Here is a 24,818-nt window from a genome sequence, read left to right as displayed (position 1 = left end):
TTATCATTTTTCTTCAATGAGATATAATCTAAACATTAAATGAAAATGTCAAAAAAAAAGTATGTAAAAAACAATTGGCTCTATAGAATTTTAGAAAACAAAGAAGTCAAAGATGGGAAATCCAAATTGAGAGATGCATCAGGGCCTTCTATATGTGTCTAAACCCAAACTTGCATACCATATGTAGTACTGATGACACTAGCAAGTAGCAACAAAAGTCTTGGGTGTGGAGAATTCATTACACCTACATTATATGTTTAACTTGAATACTTAGTAATCATCTCCTATGGGAAGACTCTCAGATTAAAATACTTTTAAAACAAAGAAACTTCGATAAAATTTTGTGCCTAGCAATCCTGACATGCACAGTACTTTGATGAACTAATCGAAGATTGGGTCGTATCCGAAAATCAGAAACTCGACCAAGTCATCATTTTTCACCACCGATAAAAAAAAAAGGTACATATATTGATCATTAAAGTTGACGAAAATATATTTCCGAAGATAATCAAGTCAACTTAATCCATTTGTGATAACAAACATGATTGCTTATTTGAAATGAAATGACACATGAAAATGAAAATGCTGCAAAAATAAAGAAGTGCATGCTAAAAAGTGGAGAAAATGTTGTATCCACGCTTTTAAAGACACAAAAGAACCTTTACAGTGCAAGCTTTGTATATGACGACCCTCATTATTAACCTATAATAAGAGTTCTTTTTCCTTGCTTGCTAACAAAAACCCGCATAAGAGTTTCCGACGTGTAGTTCTAAGTCTTTGCCTGTTTGGGAATTCCCTACCTAATTATTCCACGTTCCATATATTTTTGCGAAATTTATTTATCTATTGTTTTATCATTGTCAAATTACAAGAAATTCTATTCATTGTTAGCTCTTTGAATTTTAAAGAAAATTGCTGCTAATGTTTTCTGTAATTAAATATTATTGACTCTTAAATGAAATAACTTGGGTGAATAATTAAGTAGCAACTTGAAAACAAAATTACAGAAAAGCTAAGAATCATTTTTTTTGGGACTGCAGCTAGTAACCGGTCTATTTAGCAACATATATTATAACATGTAGCTATCAAAGTAAGCATTCTTAGGATTATCAGTTTATCATTAGACCTTGTTCGTAGCATGTGCCAAATGTTTGGATACTACACGTTTATACACTTATAAGTTACAACGATTTGTACAAATTTTCACAAAAATCTTTTTCACACCCAAAAAAAAAAATCCAAAATTTGTTATTATCGTAAATAATACAGGATGATAAGTATAAATTATCTTAAACTAGGAAGTATATATATACGTAGGGATGGGGTATCTTGATTTACGCCAAAAAGGACGATACGTTTTGTTACACCTTTCTCGACATTATCAACATCAATAATTTAATTAATCCAAATCCTTTTTATCTAAAAAATTTAATCTCATTTTTTATATAAAAAGTTTAATCTCCTTATTTCTCTAAAAAAATTAATCTCCTTATTTATCTAAAAAGTTTAATTAGGTAAATAAGTTTAATCTCCATTTTTATCTAAAAAGATTGATCTCCTTATTTATCTAAAAAGTTTAATCTCCTTATTTATCTAAAAAGTTTAATCTCTTTATTTATCTAAAAGTTTAATCTAATCCAATCTTGTATAAACTCATATTAATCTCACCCCAAAAAAAAAAAGACAAAATTCGGATACAATTAATTATCTCATTACGTCTAGAATACGTAACACCGCTAACGACAACGGTGTCGTTTTAATTCTTCCTAATACTCTTCCATCTACTGATGACGACGTCAGTATACATCTCTACCGTCCATCTTTAGCTTCCGCTGAACCAAACCCGAAATCAACGGTCCTGATTTCTCTAACTGCTTTATCCACCTCTTTTTTTTTCTTCTCTAAGTTTTAATTAATTAAAAACTTTAATAAACCCCCCACAAAAATTTATTATATAATACATAAATATATATATATATATATATCTTCTTCATCTCCTCTCTCTCTTCTCTACTTCGCTCCACGTTTTTTTTTTGTTAATTCACAGACGGCGGAGAGTAATCTCTCGGAAAAGGGATAAAGGTAACGCCGGAAAGTTTTTTTTTTTTTTTTGAACTCTCATATACACCAGCTGTAATGGTCGCTCTAAGATGATCTCGGCCAAAACAAAAAAAGTTCAGATTTTTGTATCAGATTCTCTATTGTTGTTCTGTATCTGGATTGATTTTTTCAATTTCACTGTTAGGTTTCGATTTATGTTTACTTGTATAGTTTCTGATCGGAAGTTTTCGAAAGGGCAAATTATGTTTCTTTAATCGTCTCCTCTCTCTCTGTTTAGATTTTTGAAAGAACAAAAAAAAAAAAAAGTGATTTTTTTTTTGGGGGAGAGGTGTTGGTTGTTTGATGGTGAAGCTGAAATCGCGGAGAAAAGGTTCATTGTTGTTTATGGAAAGTCCCGTGTAATTCGAAGTAGCAGACCCTTTCTTTTCTCTTTGGTTTTGGGTCCTTTGGGACCATTAAAGTCTTCTCCTTTTTTCTCTCTTTTTGGTCTTTAGGTTTATGTCCATCTCTCGCTCTCTCTATCTAACAGCTTTGTAGCTTGATGTTTATGATTTATCAAAGTTATAATTAAACACCAGGTGTTTTTTTTTTTTTGCATCTACTCTCATGTTCATACCGTAAGCTTTCTTTTTTTATGTGGTTGTATTTGTGTTTCTCTCACCGTGATGCTTTTTTTTAACTTTCAACGACTTGCTTTTTTTTATTTGGTGGAAGACCATCCTTAAAGCTTTCATGACTTTATTGAAGCTTATTGTTTATTGGTTGGTTGTTTGTTTGGTGTTAGTGGAGGATATACTATTTGATATTAGCTTAGCCCACCTTCACTTTTTAACCAGGTGTTTAAGATTCATTCTTGTTTTGTTTTTTTGTCTGCAGGGGAAGTTTTTGTTTGATTCATGGATGGTTGTGCGGGTAAACGATCAGTTGACCGGTTGGTTGTGCCTCGGAAAGCTAGTAGTGGTCTTGTTCTGCGTGAGAATATGAACAAGAAAGATGGTAAGACTGTTCCTTTCTGCAGCAGGATTGGTTGTAATGCAAAGGTAACTTCCACCAAGAGAACCCGGATTGGCTCTTCGGACGACAATACAAAAGTTGGTCAGCCTCCGGTTCCGTCTTCCTCAAATGGAAAGGAAATCGTTGGGAGTTCATCTCGAACTCCGGTTGGATTTGGATACTTAAGGAAGCCTGCCAAAGTTACTGCCAAAAGACTGCCGTCATCTAATTTAGACACAGAGTCTTCAGAGACGAGCACTGTTCATGATGATCCAGCTGCAGCAGAGTCTACCCCTCCACGCCAAAAGGCTAAAAGATGCACAACCAATGTTCATTCTCAAAGCGCTGTCTCTGGAGAAGTTGTAATGACAAAGGCAGGAAGCTCAAGTAGAGGTAGAAGTAGTAATCAAAAATCTGAGTTGGGGGCCAGAGATACTCTGACGGGTCTTTCTGTTTCTTCATCTTCGAGTAACAGCGAGCATACTGTAAGAGGCGGTCTTAGCAGGAATAGATTGAGGAACTTGAGTTGCAACTCTGTGTCAGATGTTCTTCCAAGCAACTCAAGCTCGGGGACAAAAATCAGTGTGAGTCAAAAGAAAAAATTTGGTGGAGAGAGCAGCTCCTCTAGCAAAGACAATAAGACTAACGTGTTGGTGCCGAAGCTAAGGAATCAAAATTCTTCTCATGGCAATGGCATCAGAGCTTCTGAAAACGTGTTGAGTTGCGACTCTGTGTCAAATGTTCTTCCAAGTAACTCAAGCTCGGCAACAAAAATCAGTGTGGCTAAAAAGAAAAAATCTGGTGGAGAGAGCTCCTCTAGCAAAGATAATAAGACTAACGTGTTGGTGCCAAAGGTAAGGAATCAAACTTCTTCTCATGGCAGTGGCATCACAGTTTCTGATAACAGAAGGAATCGGATTGTACCAAGTATTAGGGACAACAGTGTTGTTTCAAGTAGTGGTAGGAGATCAGAGCGACTTGAAGCTGTTGCATCCTCTGCTACTTCTCGACAAACGCCTTTTCCTGCTACACCAACCGATCCCAATCCTTCTTTTTCACTTAGTCCGTCAAATAGATACAGTAGGCCAAACAGTAGTACTGGCAGCTTACGTAGAATGATGCCTGGTAGCCCCTCAGAAGCTGATCGTTCACACTCTTTGGTGAACCAGGATGGTTTAAGTCACTACAACATGAATGGAATTGCAGAGGTAGTTTCCGTCACCTTGTTGTCTGATGTCAGTAGAAGCTTTGACATGTTGGTGGGTTGGGATAACACCATACTATTTTGAAATTGTTTCAGGTATTGTTGGCCCTGGAAAGGATTGAACATGATGAAGAACTTACATACGAGGTAATTAACAGCTTGGTCTTTTGATGTGGACATGTTTTGTCCGAGCTTAGAGTTTTTCTGATGTTTTTACTTTCTGTTCTGCTTCTTTTGTCACAGCAATTGGCTTCTTTAGAGACCAATTTATTTTCTAGTAGCATGTTCAGATTCTATGATCAGCATAGAGATATGAGGCTTGACATCGATAACATGTCATATGAGGTTAGTCTTCGATGTTTTACATATTATTATTAATCAAGATATGCTTAAACAGTCAAAACTCTATTAAAGCTAAAATCCTACGAACACAATCTTGCAGGAACTATTAGCTTTGGGGGATAAAATGGGTACAGTGAGCACAGCTCTAAGCGAAGAAGCACTCTCGAGAAGCCTCAAGCAAAGCATTTATCAGGGGACAGATGAAACCGGTGCCATTTCTTTGGTTAAGAATGATGATATCAAGTGCAGTATTTGCCAGGTCTGTATATTCTCTCTACTTTTATCCCAAACTGGGTTTGTCTAGTTACTGAGCTGAAATAGGACAATGTAGTATTAAGGGTTTTCGTGAAAACGAAGAAGAGGTTAATGTTCTTAAATACATGCAGGAAGAATATGTTGATGGAGATGAAGTAGGGACTATGCCATGTCAACACATGTACCACGTGAGCTGTGTGCAACAATGGCTGCGGATGAAGAATTGGTGCCCAATCTGCAAAACCTCTGCGGAAGAGGAGAAGTCGGTTTAGTGATTATACCAAATTGTCAATAGCAACCTTTAGCTTTGTGGGATGATTCCAAGATGATGCAGATACATTGCTTTTTATTCACCAAGTGCTTGTCTCTACATCATCTTGCTCTCTCTCTCTCTCTCTTTTCTCTTGTACATGCAACAATATCTTTCTTTTGAACCAATTGGGGTACAAATGGGTAAATAAGATCAGGTTACAGTTTCCTTCTCAACTTTCGTTTTGAGCCTCAAAATCTTTTTGGTTTATACAAACTACTCTTCAGGCTACACTGTTACTGAGAATCCTATATATCAATTTCACTTCAAAAGTGCCACAAGTTTATTTACATTAATTTGCAGAAACAAAACATTGTGTATTTGAGGAATTGTTGATTTATACCTTCCAACTACTCTCGCCTCTCTTTCGCACTTAGTTATACCTTAGGGAGATAATACAATGTCATAGTGACATCTATAGAATATAGCAAACAAAAATACTCATTTTGAAGAAAAAGGTTTTATTGTGTTTTAAACACCTCAAAGACAAAAATTGGATAATTGTGTATTGCAGTCAAAACTTGGGAAGATTCAATTTCTAATGAACATGTAAAATCTTACAACACAAAAGAGGCTTTTATGAGTCTTGGATAATTCGAGTAACTTTTCCCATAGCGACAGTTCTTCCCGATGATCTAAGGAACACTCTTCCAAGAGCTCTACTTTCGGAGAATGTCTCCACACAAACTGGATTTTGGAGACTAACCTGCAGTTACAACAAAAATTGACAGATCGATATCAGTTTTTTTTTTCTCTCTCTTTTTTTTGGTAATATTTCCCACAGAAGTCAAAATGAGATTTTCAAACCTCAAGCATGGCACTCTGTTTAGCAGTTAGACAACGAGGAGACTTCTTTGTTGGCTGCCCTGTTTTGGGATCAAGCATTGCCACAAGCTTCACAACTGTTGCTGCTTCCTTTGCATGATGCACATGAAACTCCAACTATAACGTTTTCATTTTTCAATGGAAAAGATCAGAAAACATGGGACGAATTATAGAGAATTGAGCAACAGAGAAGCATGCTTTTTTGTTTCGTTTACCTGAGAACCAAGCAAGATGGGTGTGGCACCTTCCAAAACGAGTACCATCAATTCCAAATGAGTTGCTACTGATACAGGGAAATCAGGATGACACAATACGTCTCCTGCCATTACTTGATTTGCATCGATCCCTTGCAAAGCTATCGCTACGTTATCTCCAGCTCTTGCAATGGTGCAAGCCTGAGAGTCACGCTCCAGAGACCGCACAGTTCCTTGATCTCCTGATGGCATAACCATTACCTGGCAGAAATTTTCCAGTGGTGTAAGTAAACAGTCAAAGCAGTTTCATTTGTTTCATCACTCAAGAGACTAGAGGCACATCCACAAGAAAGTATTTCGTTCGAAAGCTAAAGAATATTGTGAAACCTTTCCAAAGCCATACAGTATTGTACACAAAATAGTAATTGGGGGCATTTAATGTTAGAAATTCAATCATGGATTTAGGTTAAGCGAATAGATATGGGAATGAAAGTTAGATTTAGCCACCAGCAAAGTGTCTCCTAAGGTTAGTTCAGGTAGACAAATGGAGAATCACCAATCATGCAACCAAACACATCATGAAACTTGTGTACCTTGGATCCTGACCGAACAGCTCCAGCTTCAAGTTTGCCACATGCAGATACCTGCCCTTGTGAAGTTGATCTTACAGCGTCACATATAGGCATGAGCAGAGGCTTTGAGACGTCTCTATCAGGAGACTTGACAGAGTCAACCGCATCCAATAAACATGGACCATTATACCTGTATTCCAGCAAACATTTAACTATTTCATGGCTTGTTTTAGGCATGTAAGGAAGGTATCATCAGGAAAGAAAAAACAGGAGCTTACCATGAGGATAAGCGGTTGTCAGAGGGAGCTGCCACCAAATTTTGATTTTCCATGGCACTTAAAGGAATCCATGTCAGAGACGAATCCTTAAAACGACAGGTTTGCAAAAAGGATCCAACATGCTGCTTAATCAAATCAAATCTTTCCTTTGAATACCCAACAATATCCATTTTGTTGACTGCAACTATGACTTGCTCCACGCCAAAACCTCTCAGAACACGTGCATGCTCCCTTGTCTGGCCTTTCAGATTATCAAAACCAGCTTCAAAAGCACCGACAGATGCATCTATGACAAGAATCGCGGCATCTGCTTGTGTTGCTCCTGCTATCATGTTTGGAACAAAATCTTTGTGTCCAGGAGAGTCGAGCAAAACAACGTGATGTCTTTTGGAATTAAAATAAGCAACAGCCACAGTCATAGTTATTCCTCGCTCCCTCTCTTCAGCACTCTCATCCAATGCCCAGGCATATGCAAAGGACCCTTTGCCCTGATCGGATCAGAAAAGGTAATGTCAAGCAAACAGAGCAGATTCTGAATATTCAAGTCTCTAACATCCAAACAAAAGTACAGGTTACCTGCAACTTTGCTTCTTTCTCATACTTGTGCATTTGCTTCTGAGATATTCTTCCCAACAGATGCAATAATCTACCAGAGAGTGTTGACTTACCAGAATCAACGTGCCCCACCTACAATCAGATTGCAACCATCAGTTATCTGCCTAGACAAAAAAAAAAAATCAATAGATAGTCGCCAGTAATCCGAGAAACTCACAATGGCAAGATTAAGTTGGCTAAGAGCATCTGGTTCTTTGTCAAGAAGCATCCACTCCTCTGGCTTATGCTTAGATTTTGATTTTGGTCTTATAGACTTAATATCGCTGGATTTTTCTGTTTCCCCAGTCAAAGACATCTCGTTCATAGTACCAGTAAGCCTCTCCGACGGCTCCATATATTTGGAGGAAGAACTTGTCTCATTAGACATATCTGTTTTTTCTTTTGGCAAACTTTTGCCTGATTTTATGCCACCCGCACCTCCCTTTGAAAAACTATTATCAAGTTTATCAGGTCTACCTCGGGAGCTTGTTTCTGAACTATCTCCTCCTTTCTTTAAAGGATTATTTTCTGCGCTATCTTGCTTCTCCTTCTGCCTCATGCTAGAATCGCCTGAGCCTTCAGAGTTAAGAACCCAATATTAAATATTGAAAAACTAAACAGAGTAAAAACCCCAAAGAGAATAACTTGGATGAAGCTCCCAAACGAGCTTCCCATATTAATAAGGAAAATAACCCAAAACCAAAAAAGGAAACGAACGAAACAGAAAGATAGGTTCTATTGCAATAAGGCTATAAACTATAAATCCTATTTAGACTTGGACTAGAGCTTGTGTGTTTCCTATTTTCTACGTGAATAGGACTTTCCAAGTCTTAGGTCACTGGATGCATATCAATGCGAGGAAACAAGATGGACTAAAGTAGAAGAGACATTATTATGGTATACAGGCTTCAAGCATCTAAACCGTACAATTTTTCTACAGCATCAAACTCAAAGTGAAAACCAAGTGTGGGTACCTTTTGGACCACTTTTCGTGGATGTCAGTCCATTGGTGACTAAATCATCTGGCGATGGAGCATCAAACTTGAAAGGTGCTATACATAAGTTGAAAACGAAATGTCAGAAAAACGCAATTGCAACGCCACAAATGCAAAGAACCAACTATAGACTCTTAACACAAACAGTTCGTAAACTGAAATCATAAAACACTATCAAACTACAGCAAGTTAACAACCTATACTAACGCAGGAAGTTTTAGAACTAAAAGCCTTGTTGAGATCATGAATATTCCCACAGGAAATTCCAGGCAGAGGTCCCTGTTCCTTCACAAGATTCTTGTTTTCTAGCAGACAAAGAACAGCCTTTTTCGATGTATTAGAAGGGACTGATCCGAAAAGGGACTTTGCCAATTTGGATACCACAGGTTCTTTGCATCTGCCTTCAACTGCATAAAAACACATCTATTCTATAATTAAACACCTAGATTAGCAAAATCAAAAGTATAAAAACCAAAGTCACTCCTTTTTCCAATTAATAAAACCAATAGTTTACCAAGTGACCTCAAAAAAAAACAAAACATACGAGACATATCAGACAGTATGCAATAATTCGTGTATCCTATGCAGAGACAAAGAGAGATTGTATAAATCCAAAGCCTCACTAACACAGATTGAAGATATAGTACCTGTATTCTTATTGATACTTTGGTTTCCGGCCACAGGATGACGAAGAACACCGCAAATATCACACACAAACATACTCTCATCATTATCATATGTACAGATTGCACATCGCCAAAGCCCTGCCTTAGCAATATCTTCCTTTGGTTCAACAACTTCTTCTTCTTCTTCTTCTGCAGTTTAGGAAAAAACAGGAATTACAAATCATAACCAAGTTAAAAAGAGAGACCATGAACCATCAAAATAAAGGTAATGGGGAAGATGTTTAATACCAGGTCCATCTATATCAATATCGTAGTCATAATCATAAGCATCGTCATCATCATCAAAACCATCATCATAATCATCGAAATTGGATAATCCTTTACGAGGCATCGTTTGTTTCTTCTGCACACAAGTTGGAACAAACAATTCAGAAACTTTAAAAAAGTCTCAACTGTGTTACAAACAACAAACACATCACCTAAAGAACTGAACATAGTCTAACATTAAAAGATAATAAAACAGACATTGACTCAGAAGCAAGAAAGCTCATGCACTTTTGTTTCTGACTTAAACCCACAAAATCCCCACAAGAATCAGAAGTAATGAGAAACAAAGAGAGAATTCTAAACGATGATTTTGAGAATCACAAGAATCAATCCAATTCCAAATTCAATAACTTTGAACATTCAAACAAGAGGATTGATCCACAAAAAAAAACTTACAGAGACTAGTAGTGGTAGTAGTAGAGCAGAATTTGATTCAAGGGAAACGTTCCTTCGAATTCAACTCCTCCTCCGCTCTGTAAATTTGTGCTTTTGATATTCTCAAATTCGTAGCCTTGTTAATTGATGCCGACAAGAAAGGGTCCGGATCTGGGTTTGGGTTCGGATTCGGGTTTCGTTTGGATAGAGTGAGAATATGGAAAAATACAAAAAAAAAAAAAAAAAAAAGTAATCAACAACAATTAAGTATTAAATTGGGCTTTTAACGGGCCTATATGAACTGCATCAAGAACCTAATATTTTCACGATTCCAAAAAATAAATAAAATAAATCTGATGGAACAAAAATTAAAAAAAAAAATTATTGACAATAATTAAGTAATAATATATATATTTTTAGATTTTATCTTGTAACATTTTAATATTGAATATAGACTACTCATAATTCATTTTATAACTTTCTTAGTTTCATTATATAAGAGTTTTAAGACTTTTTTTGCTTTATTTTATAAAATTTCTCAAATTTCTATTTACAATTTTTATTAATATAACAATTTATCACTATTTGAACTATATTTTTTTTTAACAACAGCGTACAAAATTTACTCAAACAAGCCAGTATACTTTCGTTTTGGTAGAAGTTTTATAAATGAGATAATATTTATTGTTTATTAATCTTTATGATTTTTTTACTCAAAAACTACAGGGAGTACCATTTAAATATTTATACCATCATAATAAACCATATTTAAGTTTAATTACACATTTCATGTTAATGCATAGAACTAAATATTTTATATCAAACACAATTAATACATGATATCAAATCTATATCTTAGTAAAAATTGAAAATACAAATAAAAATTAACAAAATATAATTAACAAAAAAACTGAATCAACATTATTTCAAATATATTTGTTATGTTGTTATCTCATAAGTATTGATCCATATATTTGAACATTCAAACAAGAGGATTGATCCACAAAAAAAAACTTACAGAGACTAGTAGTGGTAGTAGTAGAGCAGAATTTGATTCAAGGGAAACGTTCCTTCGAATTCAACTCCTCCTCCGCTCTGTAAATTTGTGCTTTTGATATTCTCAAATTCGTAGCCTTGTTAATTGATGCCGACAAGAAAGGGTCCGGATCTGGGTTTGGGTTCGGATTCGGGTTTCGTTTGGATAGAGTGAGAATATGGAAAAATACAAAAAAAAAAAAAAGAAAAAAAAAAGAGTAATCAACAACAATTAAGTATTAAATTGGGCAAAGCTGTTAAAAAAAAGTATTAAATTGGGCTTTTAACGGGCCTATATGAGCTGCATCAAGAACCTAATATTTTCACGATTCCAAAAATAAATAAAATAAATCTGATGGAACAAAAATTTTAAAAAAAAATATTGACAATAGTTAAGTAGTAATATACATATTTTTAGATTTTATCTTGTAACATTTTAATATTGAATATAGACTTCTCATAATTCATTTTAATACTTTCTTAATGTCATTATATAAGAGTTTTAAGACTTTTTTGCTTTATTTTATAATATTTCTCAAATTTCTATTTACAATTTTTATTAATATAATAATTTATGACTATTTAAACTATGAAGTATATATATATATATATATATATTTTTTTTTTACAACAGCGTACAAGATTTACTCAAACATGCCAGTATATTTTCGTTTTGGTAGACGTTTTATAAATGAGATAATATTTATTGTTTATTAATCTTTATGATCTTTTCACCCAAAAACTACAAGGAGTACCGTTTAAATTTAAGTTTAATTACACATTTCATGTTAATACATAGAACTAAATATTTTATATCAAACACAATTAATACATCATATCAAATCTATATCTTAGTAAGAATTGAAAATACAAATAAAAATTAACAAAATATAATTAGCAAAAAAACTTCAACATTATTTAAAATATATTTGTTATGTTGTTATCTCATGAATATTGATTTCATCTCATGTCATAATCAAATTTAAATGAGTGAAATTTACAAAATAAAAACATATATAAAGATATAGATGCATTCTCATCAAATAACTGAAGATTCCTTCTATAAATTATAATTTATTTCAAATTATCTTATGTTTTAACATATGCATTACAAAAATACATGTGTTGAAATTATAAAATCAAACATAAAAAATTACTAATATTCTTAACTGAATTTTTTTAAATGATATATATTACTAATATATTAAATAACTTTTAATATATATTAAAAAAAATAATCTAAAATAAATTTTATCGTTAGACATTCAGTTTGGTAATCACATTCAACTATTTATTTCATCGTAAAACATAATTCACTTCTTCATAGATTAGAGTTAAAGTTTTAATAACAAAAATAATATGAGCATCATATGTATATTGTTAAGTATTTTAAATTTAACAATAAAAATAATCATTAAAAAATCAGTTAACATCCACAAAATTTTTGGAAATCCAAAAATATCCTAAATATTATTCTTCTATATGTCATAATTTCATGAGTAATACTTTTGTCAATTTTCATTAATTAACCAAAAATTCACTCCTACAAACTCATATTACTACATGCATTAAAATCTTTAAAATAAAACATATAAAACTATACTAATACACATCATGTTTTGAAATTTTTTCTTTTCAAGTTCATTATTCTTTCAAGGTTTTGTGTACTTACAATAAAAATTTATATATAAATACAATTTATATCCGACCAAAATTATGTTAAATAACTTATGTTATCTTTTTAACTTTATTATTCATTATTTATTGATTAATATACATGCTTAATAAATTAAGTTTTTGCTTACACATGTCAAATTTTATTGAGAATACATGTATAATATAATTAGCACACAATGGAAAATATATTAATTGTGTTAGTTTCCGTTTTTAATTTAGAAAAATAATTTTTTTAAAAATATATACATGTCATTCTGTAAATATAATTAGCTGTCCTACTACGTTTATAATTTATATTTAAATTCTTTTTCTTTTAAGATTAGACCAAGAAATTCAATATAACGTATGATTGTTTTTGTATAAGTTTAATTATTGTAGATTTTTTAGGATTTTCTTTAGGATAACTACGTGTATCTTTATTGTAAAATTATATGTATGATTTCTTTTATATTTTTGAGTTATAGATTATTTTTACATTTTTAAAAAATATAAAGATGTAAAATTCTGTAAATATAATTAGCTGTCCTACTACGTTTATAATTTATATTTAAATTCTTTTTCTTTTAAGATTAGGCCAAGAAATTCAATATAATGTATGATTGTTTTTGTATAAGTTTAATTATTGTAGATTTTTAGGATTTTCTTTAGGATAACTACGTGTATCTTTATTGTAAAATTATCTATATGATTTCTTTTATGTTTTTGAGTTATAGATTATTTTTTTGTTTGGACAATTCCTTTTTCTTTAGAATTACAAAATTGTAGAATTTACAACATCATAATAAGATTTATTATTATTTTAATAATTTACAACATAATAAGATTTTGACACATTATATAATAAGATAGTTTCAAGATCAAGCAATTAACATGTTTCCTCTCTACTTAACAAAAAAAAAAAAGAAGACAATTAACATGTTTTTGAATCGTTTACATTTCACAATATAAATGGTAATAAATACCTAAGGATACTTATTGTTTGATTTCCATATTAGTGTAACCATCGTGTTAATTTATCTTTTTTTTTATCCCTTCATTTCATTGAATATTAACACTACACTATATATACATGGAGGGTTCTAAAGAAGGAAAAAAAAGTCTAATTCAACCGGGGTACCCACTACCCCAAGTGTATCAATTTTATCCGTCTTTTGCTAAACCATCCCATTAATTTGACTTGGTTTCAACTTTCAAAAGCTGGATTTTAAGTTAAAAGTTAAACTCGAGATCTATATTTTCGGTATATAAACTCCACAAAAGACTCAAATTTGAACTTGTAGTTATGGTCTCAAAACAAATTTCACTTCACTTACATAAATAATGAAAAGGAACTCTTCCGCACCAATTTGTAAATCAAATATAGCTTAAAGCCAAAAGAACACAACTTAATTACATCGATCACCACTCATGATCACCACAATTACAAAGCTACAAGCCTACAACAAAAAATAAATAACAACGTTTTAAGTAATGTGCCACCTTTTGCAACACTACTCTTGTCCATACATACAAGCCTCACACCCAAAAAAATGAAAATAAAGAAGCATACACATGCACATGCAACAAACTTGGAGAACCAGTTAAAAATCAAACCAATAGTTAAACACATATTAACAAATAAACACAATCTAACTAAGTGATGATAATCCAATAGTCATCGCTTTGTTTTTCGAAAGCACACATATTCTCTTTGACTTGTACGTGAATCACATTCACACTGAAGATTCCGACCAAGTTTACGTCTAGAATTTTCCCGTTGCGACAAACACAATCTCTAGACCTCTTGGTCGAGAGTTAATTCCGTAATGGAATTCAATTGAAATCACGGACGTGGAAGGAATTAGGGTTCTTGATGACGATGTCGTACATGTAAACGGAGTTGAACTTGGAGAAGTCTCTTGGTAAGGAGATGAGGTCGATGGTTGAGCGTTTGTGGTACTGGATGAGATCGGAGTCTCCATGGAAGTATCTTTCCCACCCGAGACTCCTTAGGATTTGTTCAAGCGACGAGTAAGACGAGACGACTTCACCGGTCGGCAAGTAAACCAAGACATTTCTCCGGCCGTGCGTCTGATGAGTAGCAACCCCACCGGACTGGTTTGGGTTCTCCACTAGACGTATCACTCCATTATTAAACACCCAAACGCCTGACATGGCTTCACAAAATTAGCTTTTGTTATGCGTATATATATAGAGGAAGAGATATCTATAGGTTTCTAATTAAGGGCTCTCGAGCGATTGCTTTGGTGTTTAAATTATGAATTTATGAGAGAATTTGTGTGTGGACTCTGTATTTATAGCCATGAGGAGGTGATTATCTCTTTTAACATTAAAAAATAAGTCATTTTTTTGGATATGAGTCAGAGATTTTTCACAGCCGCCTTTCCAAACGTAAAGTGGAACAGTGGCACAATACCTCAAAATTTTAAATTGATTTTTTCTTTATTTGTTTTCACAAAGTTCTTTGATTTAAAATTGATTTTTCTTTAAAACAAAGTATGGATTCATCATTTGCTTGACATGAATATGTTAGCCAGATCAATTATATAAGAGATAATCAACTTAATTACGTGACAACTTTTGGAAGTTAAGAAAAGAATCAGATGAAAAAAATCGAAACGCATAAAAACCCATTTAGACGGGACACAACATCCTTGCTAAAAACATTATAGAAACGATTGTTAAAGTATCACTTGTTTATTTGGTTTATATTCTCGACAGTGACCTAAATTTAAAGAAACAATTAATGGAGGATTGTGAGAACATACAGAGCCGACACACTTGAATAAATGTATTAAAAAGTGTGTCACAATCGTATGGAGAATCTAGATATTGTGGGTCATGCTTATACCATTCCTCTTCTTCTCGATCTATATATATCTGTAAACAATATTGGTTATTATTCGATAAGGCTTTATTACTTGGCTAAAGGTTGATTGCATCTATAACTAGACTTTACAAAAATGGGTTTTTTCTTTTATTTTCATAGTGTATGCCTTTTACTCTTACACCTAAGTACTGTAAATATTTTGTGTATTCCTTTTCAGAATAAATGGTGAACATACTAAATACTCCTTCCGTTTCAAAATATAGGATGTTTTAAGCAAAACACACAGATTAAGAAGATTTTACTTTTAATAAGTTAAACCAATCAGAAATAATACTGTATAATATAAAATACTAAACCAATCTAAAAGTTGCATTGAAATTTGAAAACATCATATATTTTGAAACAACAAACTTCTCTAAAACATCCTATATTTTGAAACAGAGGGAGTATTACTTTGTAGCTTATGAGTAACTGATAGTCTAAACGAATTGGTGGATGTGTATCCGACTATTCCATACCAAGGCCTTATGTTTAGGGTAATCCTAATTAACAATTTTAAATCCACTTTCTCAGCATTTATAGCAACACACCAGCATGCAAAAACACATTAAAAAAGGACCCTAGTGGTGGGGGCTAATTCATTTCCGAATAGCATATATATATATGAGAGAATAACGTATTTAATTGTCTACGAGACTATTCTCCATCTATTGATAATTTCTAATTAGTACTTTTCGATATTAATAATAATAATAAAAATTAGTTATCCGAGGCTATTCGACGTAGTTTAATAGTTATTCACCAAGAAAAATATTCTAGCCAAGCCAAAGTCCCATTTTATTAGTGCATGCTTACACGGGAGCTTAATACGTCAGTGGCCGAATCATTAATTATAATTTTATAATTATAGACATCGTTTTCGTGATAGAAAAATTCGTATTCTGGTTACATAAGTAGTAAAACGGAATATGTACTCTCGTAAACGTCTCGTTCAAGGAACGCGTGTTTTATTTCGACAGGAATGGAATTAATACAGCAAGCCAACCACGAGTTCGAACAAACTTGTGTACGTATATGATCACTGGCATTTTACATACGTGTTGCAGAATCGTATTAGTTTGACCCATATTAAACAAACGTACATGTACAAACTCAATATATATAAAAGATAGTTCTTAGAATTTTTAGAAACTCTTTACAGCAAAATGCTCGCTTCTTTCCAGTTAACGGTTAGTATATATCTGTTTATGTCCGATTGCTTTATATATACCCTTTCAATTTATATAAAATTTTAGAAGGTTTCAAAAGTTCTTTGGGTTCAACGATATTCGAATGATTAAACAAAAAAAAGCTTGTTTATTTTTAAGCAAGAGATGCGCGCATAAAAAAGCAAAGGATTTCTTATTTTTAAGCCTATCCAATGCTTTTAGTTTCTGAGATGATTTACCTAGATTTTTATCTATTTGCTTTCAGGTTAGCCAAAGTGAAAAAAAAAAAACTATTGCCAATTAGTCAGAAATAGAGTTAACGTAACGTTCTTTAAAATAACATACTATAATTTGTCTCCGATAAATATTGTTCATCTTATAAAATAATTTCGGACTAGTGCGAAAAGAAGTGGATATCTGATTCAAATACTAATATAAACGCTAAAAGCTAAAGATATAAAGATCAAGATGCATGGGCGGGCAAATGAGTGTGGAGATGCCAAGAGTTGTTTAATATGGAATTGGAACTAATTAAAGGTATAGAGATTGGGGAATATATACACAAAAGAACACGCATATTTTTGTTCCACGTGAATTATAATTTAAAAAATGTGTTGGATGAAAAAAAGAACATTACCAAACGATATATCTTGTGGCAGGGGCTGCATTGTTCGGAATAATAAAATTGATTATTTGATAATAAAGAAAGTCCAACATTGTCTTTACATGCCTCTTGTCGGACACAAATGTAATCAGTAGCTCTAGTAAACTTAACTTAGGCTCCTTTTAAATGTGAACTAGGTAATTAGTCCACGCAATGCGTGGTTGTATGCATAATAGTTTTGATTATATTTCTTAAATTTTCTTAAACTAAAATATTGTTTTACTAATGTATAATCTCAAAAAAATCATACTAATGTATGAATCTCAAAAAAATTATAGCAATTTCTCAAAATAACACTTTTGTCAACATTTTTTTGGTATGATTATTTATTATAAAAATTTAAAATATATAAATTTTTCTAGAAATAAAAAATTAACCAATACCACAAAAAATTATTACAAATTGATTAGCTATATTAATGTAAATAATAATATAGAAATTTAAACATTTTCCTAATATGAGAAAATCTATGTTTATGATTATGTTTTATAGAGGTTAAACATTGATTTAAAGATTTTTTCTTAATGACATTGTAAACATAAGACTGTAGTATAGTAAAATTGAATCAAATAAAATTATCATAAAATTTAGTAACTACGTATAAAATTATTGTATATAAAATATTCCTCCTTTCAAAGTTTAATGCAATTAAAAGAATTAAAAAATATTAAAATTTTACCAAAAACACTTTTTCTTGAAAGATAAATATATTAGTTGGAGGAATGAATGTAAAATTATTGGGTAGGAGTTACATTTGAGCTAAATGTAGAGTTCAATAGAGTTAAATGCCTTTAAAACTGGGTTAATTATAAATAAATATTTTAATTTATTTTTGACTTAAAAGAAAAGAATACCAAGTGGCTCAATCAAAATTTAAACTTACACTTTTTGATTGTTTTGTTGATATAAAGTCAACACTCACACATAATATTCCAAATTGAAAATATTATTTTTGAAGACAAACTAAATTAGTTTTTTTTAATTATATGAACTTCAATCAAAAGATTTTTTAAAACCCCAAGAATAACTTCAATCATTTTGTTTATTTTTTTTTTCACTCATCAATTTAATTAATAGTGCTAGATTTCATACTAATGGTTTCATCTTTAGAGGATTTAGTTTAATGGTATTTTAATAATTATATTATTTTCTATATTTCACTTTTTCATTTTGCTTAAATCAAGAAAATCAATTTTTATAATTAAGTTCTTTTTGTTTTCAAAAACCTCAAATCTTAAATAATATAAATATTATATTGATCTTTACATATTTTTTATTGGATCACAAAACAAAAATAGACTTTACAAAATAAAATAGACTTTATAAGTGGATAATTATATTGATCATTCTAAATTATTAAAAATGATACATGAATATGTGAGATAACCATAGTACATGATAGAGAATTAGAGATGGATCTTTTCAACTTCATGACTTTATTGTGTGGTGAATATTGTAAGAGTATGAAAAATAATGACTTATAAGATACTAATCTAAAATAGATAATGAAGATAAACCTTTTAAAAAAGATTCTCAAATAAACTTGATTTTTTGTTAAAACCAACATATGTGAATTTAAATTTAGCTATGGAAATTTAAAAAATAAATATGAATAGATTAGAAAGGCAAGAAATATAAAAGAAATATTTATTTTTATATAAATAAAATAAAAATTGAAAACAATGTTAATTATATATAATACTTTTTAAATTAAAATATAGAATCAAACTCTTACAACACATATTAGAAATAACAACATTTGATATTGGTTTTAACAATTTTGTTACAGTTTTGTTAAAAGAGATAGAAGTTTTCAGAATTGCCTCTAAATTTTTGAGATACTTTTTATCTTTCTTTTTATTTTTAATAATTGTTTTTTACTTAAAAAAAAAACTACATAAATGAACAAAATGAAAAAAAAAAGTCAAAACTGTACCATGGACAAAACTTGTTCAGAAATTTTTAAAAGGATTGTTGAAAAAAGACAAAGCTTAAGCAATACCAAGTCTCAGCAACTGTATTCTCCTAACCCTCATCAGATCATGTGCCTCCTCACTTGAAAGTCTAAGAGTTGATGGATGCAATTGGGAGAAAACCTTATGGTCCCCAAAGAGTTTAGATTTAGTGTTGGAGAAGATTCATGTTCTAGATCCATTGGAGGGTGATTTTTTAGATTTGTTGCCATATGGAAGTTTGGAGAGGATCTTTGTGGATGCTATCAAACTCAAGTGTTTCACCGGTTCAGCCTCCGAGATCTACCGTACTTCTGCCATACTAGAATATTACCCATGCCTTGAGCTCCTAGAAGTTGAACTTTCTGAAAGAATTGTGTTGCACGGCAAAAGACAGCGTTTGATTGCATCTCTTCAGAACCTTAGCCCAAAATCCTTGTCGTCGCCTGAGGATGCTCTCTCTGCTCTGTTGTCTAGGTGAGGATTGTTAGAGATTTGACAATGATACTCTAAGAGACTAAGACATAATATTTTGATTGATCTCGTTTTAGGAAGTATGTAACCTAGTTTCTCTTCTACCTCGCATGTATAAATATCACAATGTATAATACTGTTGAATATATCAAAAACACAATTCTTTACATATTATGGTATCAATACCCTAAATATTTTTTTGCTTTTTTTCGGCTGCCTCTTCTTCTTCTTCTTCTCTTTCTCGCCTATTCTCTCGTTTTTCTTCCCTCAGCCGCCTACCATCATGGCCACCCTTGACACCACTCAACCTCTCCTCAACATTAACATGGTGAATGTTACGAAGCCAAGTGCACTCTCTCCTTGATGGTCAATTGGTCATGATCTCTGAGCAAGTTATTGACCACCACTCTGAGCATCATCCAGCTGTTCTATATCTTCACCTACTATTGTGTGGTCAGAATAAGTCTCGTGTTCTTCCAACTCCACAGGATTTCGGCTTCGTCTGTGTCCATGTAGGACTGTATCAACTGGTCAAGATTTTCACTAAACCCGCTTTGCAGAAGATTCGTCGAGACACGTCTCCTGTAGTGCCAACAGCGAGCATCAGATATATAAAATGAGGTTGAAAAGTGTGGCCATTATGGCAGAAATTTACCAAAGTATTACCTGCTACAGAGTTCTCTGAGTTCCATGTTCTCGTTATCATCCGGAGGAAAGAATGTGGCAGCCCTTCCAATTGAAACTGTGTCCTGATCAGAATGTTCTTCCGACCAGTCTTGTATCGTGCTTTGGAGATCAGCATCATCAGGCTGCATCTCTGTGAGTTCTGTGCGGGCGAGGGCTTCTCTGTCCTCGTCCACGGATGATATCTGGGATAACTGATTTGGAAAACTCTCAGGACCATCTGTATCTGCCTCCTCTCCATGCACTGGTTTCACCATTAATAAGTTGCCAATCGGATTCTTCGTTTCCCATAATCTCCTCCTCGGTTTGTTCCTCTAGAGGGACAGTTAGATTAATGCTTTCAACCAGATTTTCCTGGAAATTTGTTGTCCTGTTTATCAGTCTCATGGTGGCAATTTCTTCGGAACTTTGCAAAGACTGTTCATAAGGTATATCCATAGTTTCTCGAAACTGACAGCCATGTCTGTCCTCGTCTCCATGAATTGAAGAGGATGAACACCCAGTAGCCTTCTCCCTTTGATGGCTAATCAGGTCCACTTCAGCACCATTTCATCTTAGAGAGAAATCATCAATTTCTGACCGTTGCCAATCTTCTACACGTGCAGTCCTTTCTTCCAAACTTGTGCTCTGGTTATTATAGCGTCTGGAATTAGTTACCTCATCCAGTGAACATTGGTTTTCAGCCTCTCTGCCATTTTGATCTGAGCCACCGCCTGCATCATTGATGCTATCTAGACAATTTAGATCGTTTTGTTCACCTCTATTATCATCATTTTCAGAATTTGATGAGGTCTCCGAGTGACTGCTGCTCGCTTGACCAGAGACAGACCGGTCAAGTCTGGATATAAATTCCTCCCTGGGATGGAAATTTCACAGTAAGAAATTACGTTCTTAATCGCTCTAAAGCAACAGAAGTCTCGATTTCAGGTTCAAGTTGCACTTATAAGATGAAACAGAAAGTATACAGATTAAGACTCATACAAAATGGGACTGGCATTTAACTTCAGGATGGACAAGGCCAACAAAGAACGGAAGAACTCCAAAATTTACTAGATCTGTTAATCCATAATAATCGTTAAGGTTTGAAAGCATATGGTCTGCATTGGATATTGACCCACATATATACACAAAGAAATGAAAGCTTCCCAAAATACACAAAGATATGAACGAATATATTAATACAGATGAATTAGCTACCTCAGCTCAGATACAGTGTGCCTTTCTCTTAGAAAGCCCAACTCAGTAGCTGCAGATGATGTTGGTTTCTCTTTATCATCGTTGTCACCATTTCGTAAGAATCTCCCCCTTAGCAATGCCTGCAAAAGCAATTGAAGATCATGATTTCAAGCTTTGTCTACCAAAACCCAAGAGATAGAGTTGATACATAGATTCAACTCTCAACACCAGACTTCAAACAACCAATGTGCCAATTAAGCTGACTTGTAATGTGATAAACAAAAAGATTACATAAAAATATAAAGAAGTAACTATGATGCTCAGCATATCTAACAACTCCTATGACTCAATCGTCAAGTTAGAATCCCTTTAAGAGTAAGTATAAAATGACGAAAACGTGAAAGGAAGGTATATATAGGAAGAACGAAAAGTCATCATATAAACTCCATCAAGCATGACTCCATCCTCCATCTGACTATGAATTTTCTTAATCATATTAGACAAACAATGTGACTACACAGCTTTCAGTCATCTTTTGTCTGAGACAAAGGTTCAAAGTTGCATCTAGAACTAGTGCTAATCATAGAGTCTACATTTATTCCAGATACACGAATGTAAAATCTTAGGAAAGGCTGGGGCCTGTATGTAATTAAAAGAAATTGGTAATTGAGTTGACTCGACTGTATGTGTATCTGACATAGTGAATTTGGACAATACGCACATATTTAATGTCTGAGAGACAATAACAGTAAGGCAGGAAACAATAAAGAAGTCTAATGAACAAACCTGAATGCGGTTGCGGTGAGTAAAGTTTGATACAGCATGATGCTGCGTCAAACCCTGCAGCTCTGTTTGCCTTTCCCTCTCAGCCATTTTTAACATATCCACCCACACTTGCCTACCACATAACTTGCGTATACCTCTTCTAGCATTTTCATTTTGGATGCAGTTCGCATTGACATCTCTACCATCAAGTACTCTTTCGATCTGGTTAACAACTTCAATAGGTTGTTCTTCCCTGAGATCACCAAGACCAGGTCTCTTTTGCATCCTTAACCAATTTAACCCACAAGGAGTCTCCATGGGAAGAATCCGCCATATCAACTTAAGACAGCTGACTGCGTTTACTTCCTGTAATGAGCGCAGTCCCAATCCACCTTCCTTCTTTGGTTTGCACAACAGTTGTACACTGTGCTGTTTAGATGTACACTGTCGTCAATTTCTATATAATCTTTTGATATTTCATTTCATAAGTAGTGTGAGCCGGGTGAACCAGTGTAATTTCTATGCTAAAACATCACAGCAGGGCTTGGAGCAGTGAAACCCATAATCGAATAAGCAGAGCTTGGAGCTGAAGATCAGGACTGAGAGTAAAAGGAGTTCATAGAATAGAGTAGGCACGTGACTATCTCAATGACAGGAGCTTGACACATGGGACATTCCTCTAGCTTCCACTAGCTTCTTCGCACACTTTTCGCAAGTGGTCATATGTCGCACACTTCTTCGCACGCTGGTACTGATTCATACATACCTAAACAATAAAAACTCGTTATTGCTCTCACAGCATACACAGTAGATCCCTTTCCTTACATATTCCCATTTTGTTTGACTCGTAGAAACCAATCGGATTCTTCGTTTCCCATAATCTCCTCCTCGGTTTGTTCCACTAGAGGAACCGTTAGATTAATGCTTTCAGCCAGATTCTCCTGGAAGTATGCTGGCCTAGCCTCTTTATCAGTCAGTCTCACGGTGGCAATTTCTTCAGAACTTTGCAACGACTGTTCATGAGGTATCTCGTTAGTTTCGCATAAATGACAGCCATGCCTGATCTCGTCTCCATGAATTGAAGAGGATGAACACCCAGTAGTAGCATCCACCCTTTGGTGGCCATCATTTCTTCTCAGAGAAAAATCATCAATCTTTTTCTACACGTGCAGTCCTTTCTTCAAAACTTGTTATTACAGCGTCTAGAATGAGTTATCTCTTCCAGTGAACTTTGGTTGTCAGCCTCTCTGCCATTTTGATCTGAGCCACCTTCTGCATCATTGATGCTATCTACACAATGTAGATCGTTTTGTTGACCTCTAAAATAAATCAGTTTCAGCGCATTTGATGAGGTCTCCGAGTGACTGCTGCTTGATTGACCAGAGACAGACCGGTAAGAACAACTAACTCCGCCTATACCTGTTAGACACGGCATTGGCATAGAGTTTAATTTACCTGGCATAGAGTTTCTGGTGGATCTCATTCAGTATTTTTATATCCATCTCTACAGGTGACGAAACACTGGAAACGCACATACCAAACTGGAAACGCACATACAAACGAAAACTAAACAAAATGAATGAGACAAACAAGTTTTCTACTAAGAAAGGGAGTGAGAACGCAATGTATACCTGAAGGTCGATCTGCCCTTGTATAAGAGAAGAATAGGTGGTAGCCCATACATCAAGGGCCTTGGCAAGAACAAATTTAGTCTGTGCAAAGAGGGCCTTCTCCAGCATCAACACCAAATAAGGCTCCTTCAACCATACCAACAACTTGTTTAACCTGTAATTCAAATGCAAAAAATAGTCACAAAAAGATATCACCTGGGTTCTACAGTAAAGGAGTGTCCTAAAGTCGAACAAACAACTCATGAATTAATATTGTCAAGCTAACAAAATTAGTTAGAAACTGTCAGCAAAACATGAGTAGGTATTGTAAACTTGTAATTAATTTGTATCACATAATGTCCAGACTTAGCACAAACAAGAGAGAACATATCCCAGCCAAGTCAGTGACTTAATGTCTTAATCCCACGGAGAAGCCTAATCTTTACAGACAGAACAGAACAATACGACTCAGAATAGAACAAACAACAAAGACAGAGAAAGTCTCATCAGAATCTTCACACTGAATTCAAATTCAAAAATTCAGAAAAGAAATTACACAAAAATAAGATTCCGACTAGACTGAGATTGAGACAGACATAAAAAAAAAAAAAAATCGGCAACATAATTCATCAGACAGGACCTAATGATCTTCTTCTATGCCCAATTATTTTTCAAAGTGCGAAGAAATGATTCGCTCTAATTCTCAATCCAACACACTACCTTAGAATTGAAATAGTGATCCCTCGTTCCATTCCACGCACGCTCATGTGAAACACCTGACGAAGAAGCCGG

At 33.6% G+C, this 24,818-nt stretch overlaps 3 protein-coding genes and 1 pseudogene across 5 annotated transcripts; 1 reads left to right on the top strand and 3 right to left on the bottom strand.

Annotated features, from left to right (window-relative positions):
• Positions 1-1,954: 1,954 nt before the first annotated feature.
• Positions 1,955-5,341, top strand: LOC104769273 (uncharacterized). Its single transcript, XM_010493441.2, has 6 exons — positions 1,955-2,082; positions 2,938-4,262; positions 4,355-4,405; positions 4,502-4,603; positions 4,701-4,859; positions 4,987-5,341. The coding sequence occupies exons 2-6, from the start codon at positions 2,958-2,960 to the stop codon at positions 5,125-5,127; spliced, it is 1,758 nt and encodes a 585-aa protein (XP_010491743.1). The 5' UTR covers positions 1,955-2,082; positions 2,938-2,957; the 3' UTR covers positions 5,128-5,341.
• A 268-nt stretch (positions 5,342-5,609) lies between these two features.
• Positions 5,610-10,206, bottom strand: LOC104769272 (uncharacterized). 2 transcript variants are annotated; one of them, XM_010493438.3, is made up of 12 exons: positions 9,973-10,206; positions 9,538-9,652; positions 9,271-9,438; positions 8,821-9,030; positions 8,603-8,680; positions 7,807-8,204; positions 7,611-7,721; positions 7,035-7,522; positions 6,778-6,946; positions 6,206-6,445; positions 5,973-6,107; positions 5,610-5,871 (listed from the first exon to the last, which is right to left on the bottom strand). In XM_010493438.3, exons 2-12 carry the CDS (start codon positions 9,638-9,640, stop codon positions 5,743-5,745), a joined length of 2,229 nt encoding a protein of 742 aa, XP_010491740.2. In that variant the 5' UTR covers positions 9,641-9,652; positions 9,973-10,206; the 3' UTR covers positions 5,610-5,742. The 2 variants fall into 2 exon arrangements, with proteins under 2 accessions (XP_010491740.2, XP_010491742.2); XM_010493440.3 differs by lacking the exon at positions 8,821-9,030 and having other exon boundaries at positions 9,973-10,180.
• Positions 10,207-14,008: 3,802 nt separating this feature from the next.
• LOC104769271 (flowering-promoting factor 1-like protein 2) lies at positions 14,009-14,935 on the bottom strand. The gene has a single exon (XM_010493437.3). The coding sequence runs from the start codon at positions 14,815-14,817 to the stop codon at positions 14,476-14,478; it is 342 nt and encodes a 113-aa protein (XP_010491739.1). The 5' UTR covers positions 14,818-14,935; the 3' UTR covers positions 14,009-14,475.
• Positions 14,936-19,862: 4,927 nt separating this feature from the next.
• Positions 19,863-24,804, bottom strand: LOC104769269 (uncharacterized; annotated as a pseudogene). Its single transcript, XR_015592923.1, has 6 exons — positions 24,667-24,804; positions 24,048-24,201; positions 22,438-23,957; positions 21,673-21,791; positions 20,458-21,331; positions 19,863-20,373 (listed from the first exon to the last, which is right to left on the bottom strand). The product of XR_015592923.1 is annotated as an uncharacterized LOC104769269 (transcript).
• Between the last annotated feature and the right edge of the window lie 14 nt (positions 24,805-24,818).

Source organism: Camelina sativa, chromosome 20 (genome assembly GCF_030686135.1).
Source record: "Camelina sativa cultivar CO46 ecotype springtype chromosome 20, ASM3068613v1".
Classification (NCBI taxonomy): Eukaryota; Viridiplantae; Streptophyta; class Magnoliopsida; order Brassicales; family Brassicaceae; genus Camelina; species Camelina sativa.
This window is presented reverse-complemented; position numbering and strand designations above follow the sequence as displayed.

Excerpts from the sequence above, each read along its gene's own strand:
- LOC104769273 (XM_010493441.2), top strand. The coding sequence starts at position 2,958 with ATGGATGGTTGTGCGGGTAAACGATCAGTTGACCGGTTGGTTGTGCCT. Across the intron at positions 4,406-4,501 it reads ATGAAGAACTTACATACGAG|CAATTGGCTTCTTTAGAGAC; the intron begins GTAATTAACAGC and ends CTTTTGTCACAG. Across the intron at positions 4,860-4,986 it reads TCAAGTGCAGTATTTGCCAG|GAAGAATATGTTGATGGAGA; the intron begins GTCTGTATATTC and ends AAATACATGCAG.
- LOC104769272 (XM_010493438.3), bottom strand. The coding sequence starts at position 9,640 with ATGCCTCGTAAAGGATTATCCAATTTCGATGATTATGATGATGGTTTT. Across the intron at positions 9,031-9,270 it reads AAGTATCAATAAGAATACAG|TTGAAGGCAGATGCAAAGAA; the intron begins GTACTATATCTT and ends GTTTTTATGCAG. Across the intron at positions 6,108-6,205 it reads CCATCTTGCTTGGTTCTCAG|TTGGAGTTTCATGTGCATCA; the intron begins GTAAACGAAACA and ends AAAACGTTATAG.
- LOC104769271 (XM_010493437.3), bottom strand. The coding sequence starts at position 14,817 with ATGTCAGGCGTTTGGGTGTTTAATAATGGAGTGATACGTCTAGTGGAG.